The sequence below is a fragment of the Staurois parvus genome, unplaced genomic scaffold, assembly GCF_062004578.1.
Source record: "Staurois parvus isolate SC_StPar_1 unplaced genomic scaffold, SC_StPar_1.0 ptg000151l, whole genome shotgun sequence".
Classification (NCBI taxonomy): domain Eukaryota; kingdom Metazoa; phylum Chordata; class Amphibia; order Anura; family Ranidae; genus Staurois; species Staurois parvus.
The window spans coordinates 7987750-8009224 of record NW_028317947.1 but is presented as its reverse complement, the minus strand read 5'-3'; the positions used below and the strand labels follow the sequence as shown (position 1 = coordinate 8009224).

General features: G+C 42.6%; 1 protein-coding gene across 1 annotated transcript in view; it reads right to left on the bottom strand.

The window, feature by feature from the left end:
* Positions 1-21475, bottom strand: part of RAPGEFL1 (Rap guanine nucleotide exchange factor like 1) — a 92782-nt gene that overhangs the window by 57983 nt on the left and 13324 nt on the right. The window contains exon 2 of the mRNA XM_089674386.1: positions 1657-1735. Within this exon, the coding sequence (XP_089530512.1) occupies positions 1657-1735 (79 nt within the window). The remainder of the gene's footprint in view (positions 1-1656; positions 1736-21475) is intronic.

Below are 21475 nucleotides of genomic sequence, written 5' to 3'. Positions count from 1 at the left end.
CTGTTGATAGCAGGAGAGGGCCAGGTGGCCAAAGGTGATCAAGTCATTATAACTGTATATGGGTAGCAAAAACTGATTTCCAGGCAATACTTTCAGACAGGAGCAGTAGCGAGAGGTTGTTCCTCTGCACTAGCAAACAAGACAGAGCGCAAGTGTCATGCACACATGTATAACACCACCCAGCAGATGCCAGCGCTCAATCCCTCTGCAATAATTCTGTCATAAAACTTCCAGTAAGCGGGAATTTGAAATGGTGACGAGTAGTCCTATAGTACTGAGGAGGCTCCATTTTATATCTCACGTGGCCTATGCACAAAATGAGTTTTCATAGACAAGATCCCTGCTGGGGAAGTGCCACACCTCTGAACCTGGAGAGTGTCCCACCACTAACACAGTACCCTCAGATCTGGAAAGCACTACAACTCAGAGCCCAGTGCCTAAAGAACAAATTCCAAGCTAACACGCATGTCCAGTCCAGGGTATTCTGGATACAGCACTTCAAAATGAGCCTTAGGAAGGACCAATATGGATAATTCTTTAAAGAGACCAGCTCAGCAACTACTGTATGTAGCAGGAACAGGATTGAAGAAAACATAAAAAATAGCTAGTAAAAAAAAAAGTACAGCGCAGAGAAAAGATCCTCCTTATTTATTTCAGGTACTTATATAGTGCTGTCAATTTATGCAGTGCTTTACACACATATATATATATTCACATCAGTCCCTAACCCTCAAGGGGTGTACAATCTAAGCTCCCTAACTCACATTCATACATATTAGAACAAATTTAGACAGGAGCCAATTAACCTACCAGCATGTCTTTGGAGTGTGGGAGGAGGCTGGGGTGCCTGGGGGATCCCCATGCAGGCACAGGGAGAGCATGCAAGCTCCAGGCAGGTGGTGCTGTGGCTGGGATTTGAACCAATGACGCTGGTACTGCCAGGTGGAGGTGCTAACCATTTAGCCACTGGGCTGCCCCATGAACAGTAGCATAAAATGGAGGCCTACTGGGAGTAGGTAGGGTTATGAAACAAAGAAGTTGGCCACACTTCAATGATATCAGCCTTCACAAAGCTTTATTATTGCAGAACTAGATCTCAGAAGTGTCTGCCCAGACAAAGCCTTACTCTGACAAGTTTTACCCAAAAAGCTTAATCTTACATCTCAATCATTAAGCCCCTTTTGGGTGAAATTTGCAAGAACGAGGCTTGGTCCAAGTGAACTCTATTGTTATTTAGTTCCAGTATAATAAAGCTTTGTAAAGGCTAATGTCATTAGAGTGCAACCAACTTGCTAGCTCTTTCCATGTGGGAAGCATTAATGATCATCATTTGGCAGCACCTGAAACCACAGAGATGGGCGGTTTAATGGCTTTGAGTATCAGTACCGTGAGCAAAAAGGTTTATATTGGACTGTCCCATGATTTCTTTGTTTACCAATGTTCATATACCATATAGGCAGCAATATAACCTGTCAGTCTCTGAATCCCTGTGTCCCCAAGTCATTGCAAATCTTCTCAGAGGATCCCTTCCATCTTCTGCCCAAAGCAAAAAGTTTGGATAGGAGTTGCACATTAATGTCAAACCTAAAAGAACAGTTAATCACACATAAAGGCCTAATTAGTATTTCAATGTACAGAATAAAACAAGAAGGATATTATTGTTGTAACTGGACCAGAAGTTCATCCGTAGGCAGAAACAGAGTATGGGTGAGGATGAAATCGTCCAACGCTAGTTCTGGTGGAAAAGTAAGAGAAAAAAAAAAACATGAATGTGGAATATTGTTAAAAAGCAGGCTTGTGAAAAAAACAGAAGTAAATATATTCTCATAGAAACCAATTAATTTGATTTCCAGTGTAATATTTTTCAGTATGTGAAAGTGACAGATGGAATTTGGTTGATATGGGCAACACAGACACTTTCTTCTCCTACCCTTCTCTATTATCCTTCTTTTACATTAAAAGTGCTAATATTGCTTTGTTAGAGGCCACCAATTTATAGGTCATTGTATTTGTTGCTATAAATATGTTTCTATCTGTGTTCCATTGGGGAGATTTGCCTTTACTTCCTTTCTCATAGATACAATGGGCAATGGTATAGGAGCTCTGAACCTTGTGGTGACTGGTTGTATTGGTTTATAGTATGTAGTGTGCGTTATATTGTATATGTAGTGTCTTGGAGCCTGAAGACCAACCACCATAGTATCCTGCTGGACCTTTGCAGGAGATTACTAAAACACTAATTCACACACTCCATAAAAGATTTTTTTCTGCAAGAGATAACATGTTTCAGAGGCTCAACACCATCATTATCAGGGCTTGTAGAGCAATAACCATGGGGCAGGGCATATTGTCCTGGACTGTAAGGTGGAACCCAAGCAGGCATGTACAAATTATGCAGGAGCCTGGACAGAGATAGATACAAGTGAGAAGAAATCTCACCAAAATGAGGGGAATGCTCTACTGGACAGCTGTTGCCAGAACAAGTATCCCCACTGGACTATGTCCCCTTCTATTCCAGTTCCAATGACAATTCACAATTTTTCCTTAATTTTCAGTCCCGCCCCTCACTGGAGACACCATGAAAGCTTGACAGGGTTGCTAACCCTTTGCTTCCCTGACCAAAAGTAAAAAAGAAAAAAGTGTTGGTTTCAGATATACTTTCAAATGTATGTACCTAATTACTAAAATCTAAAATACATTTAACATGGTCATGTAACTTTAAGTACATTTAAGTATTTAAATTTAATTTAAGTAAAATTTAAAATCTTTAATACACATAACAGGGTGACATTGATACATCCCTATCGCCTTGGTTTGTCATCCCATCCCACAGGCAAATTACAAGTCAGTCAGCATCACCTAAAATTAATTTCTTACATCCCCTGAGGACACTGATGACACCATATCCCATCGAAATGTTCAGTTTTACCTCAATGATTGTGCCACCAGTGGGTTTCCAATGTAAAATAAGGACACAAACTACGGGGAACGTTTTTGAAGACACACTGTACATATTACAATATTAATCATACAACTTTTTGTAAAATAAACTTTAGACCTGCCAAATGAGGCCCTACCTAAAATATCCAATCAATTTGCATGCCCTTGCACTATATACACTGCTCAAAAAAATTAAAGGAACACTTTTTAATCAGAGTATAGCATCGAGTCAATTAACTCCTGGGATATTGATCTGGTCAGCTAAGTAGCAGAGGGGGTTGTTTATCAGTTTCAGCTGCTTTCGTGTTAATGAAATGAACAACAGGTGCACTAGTTGGGCAACAATGAGACGACCCCCAGAACAGGAATGGCCACTGACATTTTCTTCCCTACTCATCTTTTCTGTTTTTCACTAGTTTTTTCATTGGCTAGGGTCAGTGTCAATACTGGTAGCGTGAGGCGATACCTGGACCCTACAGAGGTTGCACAGACAGTCCAAATCCTCCAGGATGGCACATCAATACGTGCCATTGCCAGAAGGTTTGCTGTGTCACCGAGCACAGTCTCAAGAGCATGTAGGAGATTTCAGGAGACAGGCAGTTACTCTAGGAGAGCTGGACAGGTCTGTAGAAGGTCTTTAACCCATCAGCAGGACCATTATCTGCAAGGAGGAACAGGATGAACACTGCCAGAGTCCTACAAAATGACTTCCAGCAGGCCACTGGTGTGAATGTCTCTGACCAAACAATCAGAAACAAACTTCGTGAGGTTGGCCTGAGGGCCCGACGTCCTCTAGTGGGAGCTGTGCTCACTGCCTGCCTGGCACCATAGAGCTCGATTGGCATTTGCCATTGAACACCACAATTGGCAGGTCCGCCACTGGCACCCTGTGCTTTTTACAGATGGGAGCAGGTTCACCCTGAGCACATGTGTCATACGTGAAAGCATCTGGGGAAGCTGTGGAGAACGTTATGCTGCCTGTAACATCATTCATCATGACCGTTTTGGTGGTGGGTCAGTGATGGTCTGGGGAGGCATATCCATGGAGGAACACACAGACCTCTACAAGCTAATAAAAGATAATGGCACACTGACTAGGTATTGGGATGAAATCCTTGGACCCATTGTCAGACCCTACGCTGGTGCAGTGGGTCCTGGGTTCCTCCTAGTTCCTCCTGGTGCATGACAATGCCCGCCTCATGTGGCGAGAATACGCAGGCAGTTCCTGGAGGATGAAGAAATTGATACAATTGAATGGCCCCACGCTAGCCTGACCTAAATCCAATAGAACACCTCTGGGATATCATGTCCATGCGACGCTGCCAGGTTGCACTTCAGACTGTCCAGGAACTCAGTGATGCCCTGGTCCAGATCTGGGAGGAAATATCCCAGGACGCCATCCGTCGTCTCATTAGGAGCATGCCCTGACGTTGTCAGGCATGCATACAAGCACGTGGGGGCCATACAAACTACTGAGTACCATTCTGAGTTGCTGCAATGAAATTTCAGCAAAATGGACTAGCCTGCTGCATCTTTTTTTTACACTTTGATTTTCGGGGTGTCTTTGCATTCAGTTCTCTGTAGGTTGATAATTTTCATTTCCATCAAACGATGGGGCATCCTTACGTTCCTAACACATTACTCAGTCCATATTAGTATAGATATCCAGCAGGAGATTTTTCCACATTGAGATCTGATGTGTTTTCAGAGTGTTCCTTTAAATTTTTTGAGCAGTGTAGTTGCTTGTAGATCAAAAGGAAATTGCACAATTGAATTGAAATAAGTGTGGTTGGCTTAAGAGATATAACATGGTCATAATGGGGAATTTTTTTTGGTGTTAAAATGCATCTGCCTTCAATCTCAGAGAGGTATGCTTTCCCCAGTATTTATTCCAAGGTTTACCATTCATCATGTGACATACTTCACATGTTCAATTTGACCCAATTTACCTGCACACTCCCAAAGCTTTGGTTATGCAACACGAGAATATACCTGTATGTGCGCATGTTTACATGTGCTATGGTACGGCACGCCCAACTAGTACCTGCATAACACAATGTGCTCAATAGATTAACATATCCATGTGACTACTGAGAAAAAGGACCTGAGCATTTCCAGACCAGGAAAAGTTACAAAATCTGTTTCATGACACATATGAGTTAATCACCATCTGATCCAATTTTGCTGTCAGATTTACTGTGTACTGTGTAGACACCCAGCACAGTGTGATCCTGTCCTATAATCTGCATTTAGGAGATCCCTGTACATTATATATACACCCAGCACTGTGTGATCCTGCCCTATAATATACAATCAGGAGATCACTGTACATTATATAGACGTCCAGCACTATGTGATCCTGCCTTATAATCTACAATCAGGAGATCACTGTACATTATATAGACGTCCAGCACTATGTGATCCTGTCCTACAATCAGGAGATCACTGTACATTATATAGACGCCCAGTATTGTGTGATCCTGTCATATAAACTGCAGAAGGGAGATCACTGTACATTATAAAGACACCCAGCACTATGTGATCCTGTCCTATAATCTATAGTCAGGAGATCACTGTACATTATATGGACATCCAGCACTGTGTAATCCTGTCCTATAATCTGCATTCAGATCACTGTACATTATAGTATAGACATCCAGCACAATGTGATCCTGTCCTATAATCTGCATTTAGGAGATCATTGTACATTATATAGACACCCAGCACTGTGATCCTATCCTATAATCTACAATCAGGAGATCACTGTACATTATATAGACACCCAGCACTGTGTGATCCTGTCCTATAATCTGTAGTCGGTAGATCACTGGTCATTATATAGACACCCAGCATTGTGTGATTCTGTCCTATAATCTGCAGTTGGTAGATCACTGGTCATTTATAGACACCCAGCACTGTGTGATCCTTTCCTATAATCTGCAGTCAGTAGATCACTGGTCATTATATAGATACCCAGCACTGTGATTCTGTTTTATAATCTACAATAAGGAGATCACTGTATATTATATAAACATCCAGCAACATGTGACCTGTCCTATATCTGCAATCCAGAGATCACTGTACATTATATAGACCCCCAGCGCTGTGTGATCCTGTCCTATAATCTACAATCAGGAGATCACTGTACATTATATAGACCCCTAGCACTGTGTGATCCTGTCCTATAATCTTCAAGAGATCACTGTATATTATATAGACATCCAGCAACGTGACCTGTCCTATATCTGCAATCCAGAGATCACGGTATATTATATAGACCCCAAGCACTGTGTGATCCTGTCAGGAGAACTCTGTCCATAATACAGCATTTAGTCCACATCAGATATAAATAAGGATCAGTATTCACTATGCAATACTCAGTACTACATGGAATTACATTAATCATACATATTTATAGTCAAGAAAAGGTTAAATCTTTCTATTCCATCGGTTTCTGGGTAGAGCAAACACAGTGACAGTCCCTTCTGCCCACGCACCTTGTTAGTTAAAGAATAGGACCGGCCTACTACTCATAGAGCCCCACAGCTCTGCACTAACCGCCATAATAATAGCTCAGTATAACAAGTGGCAACATGAAAATGGGGCTCTAGTATATAATTTAACCTGTACAATAAATACTGGTTTCTATTCTAGTAAACAGTCTATATCTGCCTGCTGTATGACATTCATTCTAGCTCAGGGGCAGGGGTGACAGACCCCCCACGTTCCAGCTCCTCTCTACATCATGCAGCCTGTTTGCTATATTCTGGGGTACATGTGTCGGGCGAACAGGCTTCATGTTTCAGTGATGTGGTGGGGGTGGGTATTTGGGGGGGAGGGGATGTTCAGCAGAACTTCATGTCTTGCTTCAACCTGCTGTACAATCTGTTCTGTATTAACGTAGAGGATTCAGTGTTCTGTACAGTCCTGGAGCTCCCAGAATCTCTGCTCTTGTTAAATAATAAAGCTTTCAGATGCGAATCGATCAATACAAGCTTGCCTGCTGTGAGTCTAGCAAAGCTGATTCAATAATCATAATGAAAATTTGCAAAGCGCAGACACCCGCAGCAACCAATCAGCAACAGTCTTACATCTCACCGCAAGTTGAGGTTTGATGGTCTGCTATAGATTACTGCCCTTCAACTTTGTCTTTGGTCATTTCGCTGTACTGACAATTATTGTTCCTGGCATGGTTTGGCACATTCAGAAAAAAGGATAATGGAAGACTTAGATCAAGTAATTTGCCAGCATGCTGGTCAATCTCTCCAACCTGGCTCTGATGGGATCAGTAACAATATAACCTAAACTATATATCACCTACAAATAGAGATGCTCAGGTCCAAACTCATTATGAAGGGTCAAGGTGGGAATTGTCCATTTAATTCTCTTTGACTAGTTCATGGCTGGTATGCGATTAGATCACAGTCATGGATACTATACTGCAGAATTCAGGAATAAGTCAGTCAGTTCTAGGAGCCAGAGGGTTCCTACAAAATAGATTATCCTCAGCATGGCATAAGCAAACAAAACAGTCTATCAACTTCTGGTACGCCAAAAGTAAATTACAGGTCACCGTGAGTAACACTTGTCCCTTAACGGGGTTGTTAAAATAAAAAAATAATACTCACCTACGTGCATGCAGCATTGATCTGATGCTGCATCTGCCCCCCCGGCTCTACAGTCAGAACCGACTCCGCTGATCGTTCAGTTCTCCCCTCCACTCTAAGCTGTGACTGTCAGTCTCTGACTCTCTGCCCCTCCAGAGCTCCCTGGAGTTCTGGGCTGTGGAGGGGGGCAGGAATGGCTGGCTCAGGCTCTCTGGGAGGCTGAGCCAGCTGCTGGTCCAGGATCCTGAGTGGATCCCAATCATATGGTCAGGATCTTTTCAGAGCCTGAACTGGCTCTGTGACATCAGCTGGCAGCAGGCTTTAGCTCACTGAAAACAGGTCACAGCAGTCCGGAACAAACTGCACAACCATGATCCAGGAGAAGTACAGGCAAAAAAGCTTTGGCTATACTTCTCCTTTAAAGTCCTCTCCTGTCCCAGGGGTTCGGAAAGGTTGCAAGAGGTTAGCAGGGTCTCGAATAATCAACAGTCTACAGTCCTTTCATAACTATTGCTGTTCCACATTACACCTCATAGACTCCTATTGGCTGTTTACTGTTACTTTTCTGGACTCTCCTGCAGAAGGGTTAACCCTCTAGAGACCAACATCCCTGTAATCAGGGACTTCAGGCTCTATTCCGAGTTTCTTGTCTTCCCCCCAGCCCGCACACCACCCTCCATTGACTTCTCCATCACATCCAACAACACCACCATCAAACCCGCCCCGCTGGCCAGAGTACTTGGTGTCATTCTGGACTCCAACCTATCCTTCCAGCCCCAAGTCCAATCTTTAACTATCTCGTGCAGACTCCACCTCCGCAACATTGCCAAAATCCGCACGTTCCTAACCCCAGAAGCCACTAAACAGCTCATCCACTCCCTCATCATATCACGACTCGACTACTACAACTCCCTCCTCACTGGCCTGCCTCGCCTCTAGCTATCCCCGCTTCAGTCGATCCTGAATACGGCTGCCAGACTCATTCACCTTTCCAACCGCTCCGTTTCCGCCACCCCCATCTGCCAATCCCTCCACTGGCTTCCGATTGCGCAACGGATCAAATTCAAAATCCTAACATTGACGTACAAAGCTGTCCACCATACTGCCCTGAACTACATCACTGACCTAATATCCAAGTACCACCCAGCACGCACACTCCGCTCCTCACAAGACCTCCTTCTCTCTAGTTCCCTGGTCTCCTCCTCCCATGCCCGCCTCCAGGACTTCTCCAGGGTGTCACCCATCCTCTGGAACTCCCTGCCCCAACCCATCAGATTATCAGCTACTCTCCTCTCCTTTAGGTGCACCCTGAAAACCCATCTCTTCAGGGAAGCCTACCCCACCCCCTGCTAACTTGCCAACCTCCTCCACTCTGCCTACCACTCCGTCCCCCACAGCTATCTCCTCCTGTGCCACCATCTCCTCCCTCCTAGATTGTAAGCTCGAAAGAGCAGGGCCCTCAATCCCCTCATGTTTTGCATTGTATTGGTATTGTTCTGTCACATGTTCTTTCCCCCTTTGTAATGTACAGCGCTGAGCGAACTATCGGCGCTATATAAATACTGTATTATAATAATAATAATATTCCCACCCAAAGTCTCCAAATTCCGGGTTCCAAATGAGGACCTACCAATCCAGAAAAATTACTGTAAATTACTCTTCTGCACTCCAACCAGACTATCCCAGAACCTGTCACCCTGCATGGGTGAGAACCCCCTCAGTACTCAACTTGTGTCTCATGCCCCCAACCCCGCCCACCACCACCACCACCACCAAAAAAGGGACCACAACCCAAATAGCGGGGGCATGTATCCATCCGGGACCTATCCCTGGCATCTTGTACAACATATATGCATTAGGAATTAGACATGCATTCAAACCCGAATGGAAGGATCTTAAATTCGGTATTTGTACTGCATACAAAGAAAAACTATTATGTTGCATATATTGCTTCATGCTTTGTAAAGTCATCATGTCTTATTCTGCTGCTTTTCATCTGCATTTTTTACTCTAAAGAAATCATTACAAAAGCAAGGTAAATGTATTGCAAACACATTGTACACACAAGTTTAAGGCCAACTTTGGGCAAAATGTGAAAATCCAGCCAGATAGTAATTAATAAATAATAATCCTTTCTACTAAGGAAGAAAGGTCAACATGGAAGAAAAGAAGAACACAAACAGAAGGAAAGAAGAAAGAATGCTATAGATACCAAAAAATGAAATAGTAGTACATAGGGTACCACATCCACTGTGCCAAATGTAAATAAGAAATATACTGTAACTCACTTATTATAATAATAATAATAATAGTAATAGTAATAATAATAAAATACCATTTTATTAAAATAATTTTAAAATGTTAAAACAAAACATTTCATTTACTCTAGCCTCAGTTGTGTAGATATCACCACCCCGCACTCCCTATTATTGCATTCCTGTCATTTTTGTTCCTAGTCAACTGACTATCCAAAATATTTATAATTTGGCTAATGGGATGGGATAGGGATCCTTCTCATTCAATGCGATTCTTGGTTACAGACACTGCTTCTTCAGGACACCTGAGGCTATCTTTAGATGACTGTGAGTTCAACCAATACATTGTAACTGACAAATGTCCCCTGGACGAGTGCAGGGACCCTAGAAGTCAAAGAGCCAGATAGCGAGGGGCAACCACAGACTTCTGTAGCTTGACCTAATATTCAAGGAAGGGACAGCAAACACCCTCATGACTTTCCCACTTTTAGGGTGCTATTCAAGTGTGCATTATGACGGGCCAAGTGGGAAGCTTATGTATGCTGAGGGGGTGGTATTCAGTCTGATCCAATTCCTACAACCTGTATATCTTATTTACATTTGGCACAAAAAAAGGAAGAAACAAGAAAGGAAAGGAAAAGAAGGGGAAAAGGAAAGAAAAGGAAGGGAAAAGGAAAGAAAAGGAAGGGAAAAGAAAAGAAAAGGAAGGGAAAAGGAAAGAAAAGGAAGGGAAAAGAAAAGAAAAGGAAGGGAAAAGGAAAGGAAAGGAAAGCAAGGGAAAAGGAAAGGAAAGGAAGGGAAAAGGAAGGGAAAAGAAAAGAAAAGAAAAGGAAAAGGAAAGGAAGGGAAAGGGAAAGGAAAAGGAAAAGGAAGGGAAAAGGAAAGGAAAGGAAAAGGGAAGGAAATTAAAGGAAAGGGAAGGAAATTAAAGGAAAGGGAAGGAAAAGAAGGAGAAAGAAAAAGGGAAAGGAAGGAGAAAGGAAAAGGGAAAGGAAAAGGATTGTTAAAATACTGGGCATTCCCTAGTTGAAAGGGGTAACTTTGCTTTGCATATCAATATTGCTCTTGGACCAACAGTATTAAAAAGGTATGAATCATGAGAAAACTATCTGTGCTACTATTCCCAAGTTCCTAAAAAAATACCAGGCTGTCATGCTACTCCTCTACTTCGCGTCACTGAGTGATTAACTTGGATCAAGTATGCAACCAGTGAAGTTGTAACTAACCTGTTCACTTGTTCCACATCAGCATTATTTACATGGATCCTTTTGAAGACATATGGGGGAAATTTAATAAACATTTGCATCACTTTTCTGGTGGTAGGAACCTTTAAAAGGTCCTTTGCCAGGTTAAAAAAGCCCTGCTGCCAATGTCGATAGCTGTACTGAAACCTGTACTGAAACTTGCGGCAGATTTGGCCAGTTCAAAAAGTGCCATTTTTATAAAGCGGGGCTATAGTTGCATCAAATTAACCAAAAAATATCCTCTGGTACACAGAAAGTGAAGGTAGAGGTATTTAAGACAAGGGACTGTCAAACAAATGGCATGGGAGGATTGGCACTGATGTGGGGGACATGTACCAAAGTAGAAAAAATGTTTAAAACTCTGCTTTGCAGTGAGCAGTTAGTTTAGTGATGCTCAAATTGAAACCTTAAAAATGCAAAACTCCATTAATTTACATGCCTAGGGGCCATAACCCTGCCTGTGAAGTGGCACATTATTATTATTATTCTATACAGTACATATATACAGCCTACTACAGCTACACTGACATTTGCCAAGAAATATTGCTAGCAAAAATGACAGCTCCTGGCCAATTTGTTCTGTTTGTGTACAGAGCAGCCTTTGGGTTACGCCCACATTTTAGGTGGGGAACCCCACACAAAAATCAAGAAAAAAAAAGAGCAAGAAGCCTCCCCTGGCAGTGGACATCTTGTCCCTATGTTGATAAGGACAAGAGTTTCTTCCCACAACCCTAGGATGGTGATTGTGGGAGTCTGCTGGTGAGAGGCTTACTAGAATCTGGGAGCCCCCTTTATCAGTTATCCATGTCTAACTGCATTCATTTGTTAGGAAATAACTTTGAGAAAAACACTGCTTAACATTTATAGCCATGGCCATCTTAAGTAAGGGCAGATGACTCGTGTAGCATTTACTCCCTGCAGTCTGTCTGCCTGCCTTTAGCTCAGGCATCCAAGCGGGAGGGTGTCCTTAGCTGAGAAAGCCCCTCCTCCCCTCCTCCAGATGAAGGAAACAATTCCCATGAAGACTCTTGGGATGTATGACATCATTTTGGCCCAGAAGACTGAATAAATCTAAACATAAAGTTTAGAACAGGTAAATATGATATACCTTCCTATCTAATTACAAAAATAGTTTATGTTGATTGAGAGAGTTAGCTCTGCTTTAAAGGCTCTCAGTTTGCTTCTTTGATGAAAGAACCCTGTTGCTTACACAACTGAATGACTCTTTACTAGTGACTCAAGTGTCCGTTTATGAACCAGCGGTAAATGATCGCTGCTCAGTTCTCCGGAATTCTTGGAGAGCACAGTTCTCCTGTGAATGCCTATTATGAAGCGGTGTAGATCAGTTCTCCAAACGAAGGGAGAACGATCTCACGAGATTACAGTAAAAGATCAGTTTACTAAACAGAGGTAAATTATCGCTGCTTAGTTTGCGGTTCATCCAATTCTCCAGCTCTGGGCTGGAGAATCTGGAGGGAGAACACAGATCTCCAGTGAAGGGCTGAACATGTTCTCCGCTGATCTCCTGAGTGTCATAAACTGTGAATGACCAGAGAATAGCTGCAATCCTCTGAATCGTAGCTATTATCTGTGTCATAAACGGACACCTCACATTCCTTCTCAGGCAGTCAGGCACAGATTTTAGCCAGATAAGTTACACCTAAAGCAAGCACCTCTGCTTGCTGTGCTGTCACTCTATGGGTTTGGAAACCCGCAGTGCTCTGGAAAACCTTTGTCATGTATGAGATATATATATTTAAAAAGAAATAAAACTGACCTCAAATCATTTTAGTATCCCTGGTTACTATTAGCACTTGAAGAATTAGTTTTTTTGAGCTTTTATTTATATGGCCAATGGTAACTTTTTTTGCGTTTCTCTACTGTGTTGTAGGTAGACAGCCAGCTTCTGTCATAAAGCAACTACATGTAACGCTAACTGCTTTACTGCAACCCCATTTCTCAGCAGCAAAAAGACCACCTAATATCCTCTGTAGATGAAAAGAAACACGTAGAGGGGTTTGATCATTCATTGCCAAATCATCAGACTCCCCTACGTATTGAAGGAGCTCAATTTAGTTGTTCTGAACTGTATATATCAAGAAAAAAACACCCAAAACTGATTTTCTGCTTCAGCCAGAGCTTTTATGTACTTTCTATTGTTACCAACGCTGAAGACAGCTGCTTCATTAAACAATATTGCACAATATACAGAATCTGGCACAGCAGGATCCGGATTGCACAGTAGGGTCAGGACTGGCACAGAAGTGAAGATGCTGTACGACTCCTATAGGAACGGGTGAAATAATTTATGCTTTATTATAAAGAGGACGTATCAGTAACACCTAGTTGGTCATGAAAGTATCAAGATCTTCTGCATCCATGCAGAATTGAGCGTCTGCATATTCTTCAAGCTTGAAACTCCCAGCTTAGTATTCTTAAGAACAAATGTGCAGGTACCGGCTTGCCTGACCGCCACACACCTGAAAGGGAAAGGAGCTTCTTCTATTGACAATAAGGTTTATAGAATGCAATAAAAACATATAAGTTGAAATATCAACTTTATATCACCACGCTTAAATAATGGTAAAAGATAAAAAACAAAACTAAATTGATAAGATCATATAAACTATAACAAAGCAGTTGTTTAAAATAATAATAAATATACAAATAGATGAGTAGTTTAAACCGTCCTCATATTATACTCAGTTATACTCAAATTACCCAAAAACATTTGGATCATATGTACACAGATATCACATGAAGAATGGAAAGAAAAGCAAGACTTCCACCAAAGTGTACAAATGTGAATAAAGTCCTTTTATTACATCGATGAAGTGAACTGAACTTTTGTACACTTTGGTGGAAGTCTTGTTTTCTTTCCATTCTTCATGTGATATCTGTGTACATATGATCCTAATGTTTTAGGGTAATTCGAAGGTTTATAGAATACTAATGGATTTCTCAATGACATCATAGCGAATGATAAAGACTTTACGGGGCAAGGGTAGGGAATTTCCTGAAATTCAGGTGAATGATCACTTTACCAGAAATTTAAGGAGATAAAGGAAGACGTTGGGCAATAAAGCTAGATACCTACAACTGAAATGCATGTTTAAGTGGATTTATCTTTGAAAGGTAGGTAAGTTGTCTTTTAGAAGGTAACTCAAAAGACACAATTGCTGTACCAGATCAGCTTGTAATGCAGGCCATAGACGGGTAGAAAACCGTCCGAAAATGCGTCTGAAAGAATAATCTGCCGATTTTCGGATCGTTAGTGGGTGAATTTGTCGGCAGTTTTTCGTGATTCTGACACATTTTTTTAATCGGTGAAGTTGGAAAAAAAATCGGCCGAATTTGCCGATCGGCCGATTTTCACGGCAATGATGGGCAAATCGGCCGATCTTTTTACCGATTAAAAAAATGCGCATGAGCCGTGACCTGCAAGAAGAAGAAGAAAAAAGAAGAAACAGAAGAAGATGAAGACAAAAGAAAAAGAATATCTGTACTTTTAAATGTCAAATAGAATAGTGGAGTGTCCCTGCAGAGAGCTCCGTCCGCAATTCTATTTGACATTTAAAAGTATAGCAAAGTTGCAACATTGTATCCATTTGTATCCAAATAGAAACATCTGTATCCGAAATGGATACAAATAGATACAATGTTACAACTTTGCTATACTTTTAAATGTCAAATATAATAGTGGAGCTCTTTGCAGGGACACTTCACTATTATATTTACCGGCCGTAGACGGGACGAAAATTAGCTGACTTTTTATTACCAATGGTGGTAACATCGGCTGATTGAACGACCGATTTTTCGTTTTTCTAAAAAAAAAATGGCCGGTTTTCTCCCCGTCTATGGCCTGCATAAATCTCAGGTAAAGCTGGCTATATACAAGTATTAAAGAATATGTTACCCCTGCATTACATACACAATATTGCCAAAGGTATTGGCACACCCCTCCAATTCATTGGATTCAGGTGTTCCAATCACTTCCATGGCCACAGGTGTATAAAATCAAACACCTAGGCATGCAGACTGCTTCTACAAACATTCGTGAAAGAATAGGTCGCTCTCAGGAGCTCAGTGAATTCAAGCGTGGTACCGTGATAGGTTGTCACCTGCGCAATAAGACTATCTGTGACATTTTCTTGCTACCAAATATTCCACAGTCAGCTGTTAGTGGTATTATAACAAAGTGGAAACAACTGGGAACAACAGCAACTAAGCCACCAAGTGGTAGGCCACGTAAAATGATAGAGCGGGGTCAGCGCATGCTGAAGCACACAGTGCACAGAAGTCGCCAACTGTCTGCAGAGTCAATAGCTAAAGACCCCCAAACTTAGTGTGGTCTTCAAATTAGCACAACAACAGTGCATAGAGAGGTTCATGGAATGGGTTTCTATGGCCGAGCAGCTGCATCCAAGCTTTACATCACCAAGTGCAATGCAAAGTGTCGGATGCAGTGGTGTAAAGCACGCCGCCACTGGACTCTAAAGCAGTGGAGACGTGTTCTCTGGAGTGATGAATCACACTTCTCTGTCTGGCAATCCAATGGACGTGTCTGGGTTTGGCGGTTGCCAGGAGAACAGTACTTGCCAGACTGCATTGTGCCAAGTGTAAAGTTTGGTGGAGGAGGGATTATGGTGTGGGGTTGTTTTTCAGGGGTTTTCTTGGCCCCTTAGTTCCAGTGAAGAGAACTCTTAAGGCGTCAGCATACCAAGACATTTTGGACAATTTCATGCTTCCATCTTTGTGGGAACAGTTTGGGGATGGCCCCTTCCTGTTCCAACATGACTGCGCACCAAGGCAGAAAGCAAGGTCCATAAAAACATGGATGAGCGAGTTTGGGGTGGAGGAACTTGACTGGTCTGCACAGAGTCCTGACCTCAACCCCATAGAACACCTTTGGAATGAACTAAAGCGGACACTGCAAGCCAGGCCTTCTCGACCGACATAAGTGCCTGACTTCACAAATGTACTTCTGGAAGATGCTCAAACCTTCCCATAGACACCCTTCTAAACCTTGTGCACAGCCTTCCCAGAAGAGTTGAAGCTGTTCTAGCCGCAAAGGGTGAACCAACTCAATATTGAACCATGAGGACTAAGACTGAGATGCCATTACATTTCGTGTGTGTAAAGGCAGGCTTCCCAATACTTTTGGCAATATAGTGTATTGCTGGTATGTGAAATTTTGGGTGATCTTGCCAGTTCCCCTGCTTTCCTATTTCAAACTGACCACACTAGGCATGGCAGCACATCCATCCCAGTGTGGTCAGTTTTCTGGCTGTGCTAGGAGAACAGCCTGCCAGTGCACCAATTGTCAGACTTGTGCTGACACACCCCCCTGCAAGCCATTCACTGGGAAGATCAATGTACTACTGTTTCTCCACCCCAAGTTGTCTAAACCCCTTACTCAGCTGAAAAGAGAGGGTATGTGATCACTTATAAAAAATAAAAAGTATTTATAATTTTTCTTTATATATACACAGATGTTTTGACTTTCATTTCTATTTGAAAATGAATTAATTATTTTATAAGGTAAGGGTTCACATATACTGCTGAAGAAGCCAAAATTCGCACTGTAGGCGGCCCTTTCAGCACCACCTTGGAAGGCTTGTATTCATTCATAAAATACATTTCCTATAAATGGCTGGGCAGCTCTCAGTCGGCTTTGATAAATGAACTATTCAAAGTCATAGTAGACTTGGTGCTCAACTTTAAAGCTGGATTTATCTTCTTCAGTCCAGAGGGCAAAACAAGAGAAATCCATACATTTCCCCAATCCACACTAAACTGCACTAATGGACAAAACTCCCATTGCCAGCTATTGTGTTCTGACAGCCATCACCCACAGCCGTCAGAATACCCAAATAATGAGTGTATCTGATTGGCTGCAGTCACTGTTTAGCCGACTATTTTCCACCAGACTTTCTTCCACTAAGAGCCGATTTTCATCATTTTCCTGTGAAATTTGAGTTATGTATGGCCAGCTTAAAGCAGAAACTGAGGGCACTTTACTTAATCCTTCTCTAACGGTCCAGGTCCCTCGCCGGCATCTTCTCCCCAGCAGTTGGTCTTCAGGTATCTGCTGGTGTAGGTGGACATAACTCCTGTGCATGCGCAGGAGTCATTCTTCTCAGCACACAGGAACTGAGCTGGCGATATAAGCTGAGCTGCGCATGCACAGCTCAGTTTACATGCTGCAAAAGACTGCAAGCAGACAGATAGGTGTTTTTTATTGTAGAAGAGACATTGCATATCATTTCTGCAATATTAGCCTGCCTGCTCACAGTCTGTTGTACAGTGGCTTCAGATTCTTTACAGGGATACCTTATTTTGAAGTTTTTAGAAATCTCCTAGATTGTAAGCTCCAAGGATCAGGGCCCTCCTATCCCTCTTGTATTGAACTGTATTGTTGCTGTATTGTCTCCTGTTATATTGTAAAGCGCTGAGCAAACTGTTGGCGCTATATAAATCCTGTATAATAATACTAATAATAATAATATATAAATCCTGTATAATAATAATAATATAACAGTGGCACTTTATAAATTCTTTCCCCAGGATGTTTACAGACAGTCCACTAATGCAGGCCATAGACAGTTCGTTTTTCGTCTGAAAAATGAAACATCGTTTTTTCTGTAAACCGATGTTGCCACCAATAATTGTGAAAATCGGGCGTTTTTCATGAATTTTCCAGCATGACCGATAAACAAAATGAGGAGGAACCGCGAAAATCAGCCGATGACATTGTCCCACGAACAGTGCGAAAATCGTCCGAATATTCTTTCGGACGAAAAATCGGCCAATAAACGAACCGTCTAAGGCCTGCATTAGTGTTAAGGGTGAACTTATAGACTGAAACAGATAACAAACCCAACACCAGATGTGAATGTGACTACCTGTAGCAAAGAAAACCCCCACAAAAGGATAAAGCACCTCAAAGGCTTAAAAGCGGCAAATATTTATTGCAGACTTAACAGCAAAAACATGTAATTTATTAAGTGCATGCATCCCCTCCCTGTTTCCCCCCGCTCCTACCTGACCGACCCCCCCACCCTGTACCGACCCCCCCAGAAGTGCCACCCAATCCTACCCTACCCTCTCCCTCCCAGTACACCCCTGACTCTCCCCCCCTTTACCCAAACCAAGGTGACTAGGGCCAGCCCCCCACTAGTCTCCCAATCCCCCTTGCTGTGCAGATGTAGATTCTCCCTGAAAGACCCTGCTATGATGTGTGCTGAAATCCACCAAGAGCCAAGGTTTGTCCGGCTAGTAGTGTAGGGGCCAGGTAGGTGTATGTCCTCTGCGGAGAAGAGCAATAGACAATAGTGCAACAGATATGCCTAAAAGAGAATACAACAGTTCCAGATAGAATATCAATACTCAAATCCTCCTTGTGTCCTCATCACCATCACTGGAGATTTCCAAAAAGGATGTATAATTGGCAGTTGACAGGTCCAGCCTACATCCAGGTAGCTGATTGACTCTGTATATCCATAAGCCCTAGAATAAGTCCTGCACTCATACAGTGGAAATGGAACAGTCTCACTCATGTGGGTGCAAGGATCCGTACTCCTGTGCAGAGGACCATGTGATGGTCCATGCAGTGCTTAGTGCACGTTCAGATGGCCGGGCAGAGATGTGCGGGAAGATCAGTGAAGATCTGTGCCTCCTGGGTGGATAAATGCGGCGCTCTGCGCTGGTGTACAGATCAGTGCCCCCATATGAATAATCCCTAATTTCTGAGCCTTTAAAATTGTTGTTTAAATGTCTCGTCCACACTATATGTTGCATCACAAACTCATGAAATAAAAGATGCACAGATTTTGACATGCATACATATGCGTTTACATCACTTGTTTTTTTTCATGCATTTTTACTCTTCTGTCATCACTTTGTTTTCCATTTTTCAGTGGTGGGAAGGTCAAAATATCAGACAACTTTTCTTTTTTTTTTTCACTTTCCTTTGTGTTGTGAATGGCAGACATATTGCATATTTCTGCAAAGCCTTGTACTGAACATACCACCAGGGTTTTGTTTTGAATAGGGCACATAGTGCAGAAAAACACAGGTCTCTGCACAGTGTGAACGAACCCTTAGGCTACATTCACAGGAGCCTGCATGGCAAAATGTACATCCAGTAAACATCACATATATGCTGAAGTCATCTCAGTTCTCTGTAATCCACAGCAGCCAAAATCCAGAGACAATGTTGGAGGGTAACTGACAGTGTAATTCTTAACTGACAAATTGTATCATGGATGTATGGGACTTTCCTGGCACCAAATATAATTCAAAAACAGAAAATATATATAAAAACATTATTTTATCTTTATTACAAAATATAAAACCATATCTCAAAACATATACAGATGCGGCCCTTTGCTTGCTTTTATCTGGCCATCCACTGACACCAATAATTGGGCATGTTTCCTCCCACTGACACCAACAATTGGGCATATGTCCTCCTACGGACAGCAATGAAGTGGCACAATTCCTTCCAATGACACCAACAATGGGGTACATTTCCTCCCAATGACACCAACAACAGAAAACAATTCTCCCCACTGACACCAACAATGGGGCACAATTTCTCACAATGACACCAGCAATGGGGCACAATTCCTCACAATGACACCAACAATTGGTTATATGTCCTCCCATTAACACCACTGGTGGAGCAAAATTCCTCACAATTACACTAGCAATGGGGCACTATTCCTCCCAATGACACCAACAATTGGTTATATGTCCTCCCATTAACACCACTGGTGCAGCAAAATTCCTCCCAATTACACTAGCAATGGGGCACTATTCCTCCCAATGACACCAACAGTGGGGCACAATTCTTTCCACTGACACTAATGATAGGGCACAATTCCTCCCAATCACACCAACAACGAAGCACAATTCTTCCCAGTGACACCAACAATGGGAAACAATTCCTCCCAATGACACCAGCAATGGGGCACAATTCCTCACAATGACACCAACAATTGGCTATGTGTCCTCTCATTAACACCATTGATGGAGCAAAATTCCTCCCAATGACACTAGCGATGGGGCACTATTCTTACCACTGACACCAATGATGAGGCATTGTCTACTCCCAATGAGCACATTACAAACCAAGAAAACTGAGCTGATCCTCTGGGGTGTAGAAACTGTCTACCCAGTAATCAGATCACCTACATCACAGGTGTCAAACACAAGGCCCGCAGGCTGAATCCGGCCCTCCAGGCCATTTCATTTGGCCCTTGCACCTCTCCTGCAGGAACTCCCTTGTCTCCCCCCCCCCCACTTTGTCTCAGCAGTCAGCAGCAGAGAGGAGAATAGAACTCCTCTGCCAAATCCTGCACCTCTAATTGCAGCTGCAGCACCCAATCATCTCTGCCTCCCCTGGTCTCAGCATTCAGCAGACTCTGGTAACTGACTCCACTCCTCCTCTGGTCCTCCTCCAGACCCTGCACTTTCTGCTTTCCAGCTCTGCCCCCAAAGGGGGCGCACGGTGATGTTAGAATGTGGGATTCTTGATATCTGATGTAATGGGGGGTAGGGTGCTCTGGACCTCTAGTCTTACAGATACAACCGGCCCTTTGAGGGCAACCATAATGCTGATACGGCCCGTGATGAAATGGAGTTTGATACCCCTGACCCACACCAATACTATTACACTTCTGTTGGATAGCAACGCCCTTATGGGTCCAGTGCTACTTTTCCCCTTTCTTAAGGTGTAATTTCATTTCTGTTGAGAAAAAAACAATCCTATCTGGTTGATCTTTGCTGATTGTAAGGGTTTTAACAAACTTTGTAGCAGATTCTTATTTTTTTTTTTCCAAAAAAATTGTTTGTTTGCCTCTCCATGTTCTTTAGGGCCTCATGCACACAGGGCATTTTTGCAGTCACTTTTAGGGGTGTCATGCGTTTTTTTTACTGCTTCCAAACAGCCCTCCATGTTATCCTATGTGTCCATGCACACATAGACTTTTAGAAGCTTTTAGTAGCAGTAGAGTGTACTAGCAGGAAAAAAACCCCCAGGGCCAGTGCGTCCAGGAACAGCAGTGTTTTGGCAGAAAAAGCACTTGACACATCTAAACGCATCTAAACGCTAGGTGCGTTTAGCGCTTAAGCATTAATTTCAATGGCCAGAATAAAATAGCATTCTGGCCAATGAAATGAATTAACGCCCAAGCGCTTGACGCTTGTAAATACACCTAAACTCTTGTAAGAGCGTTAAATACTTTTACAAGCGTCAGGTGTTTTTTCTGCAAAAATGCTGCTGCCAGGAGGACAGCTTCTAGGAGAGTTTTTTTTTTTAACGTCCTGTGTGCATGAGGCCTACAGACTGCGTCAGAATGAGAGGGTCTGGTTCATTATAATCACCAGATACACTCTCAATGTGATGAGAACAGCTGCAGTGTCG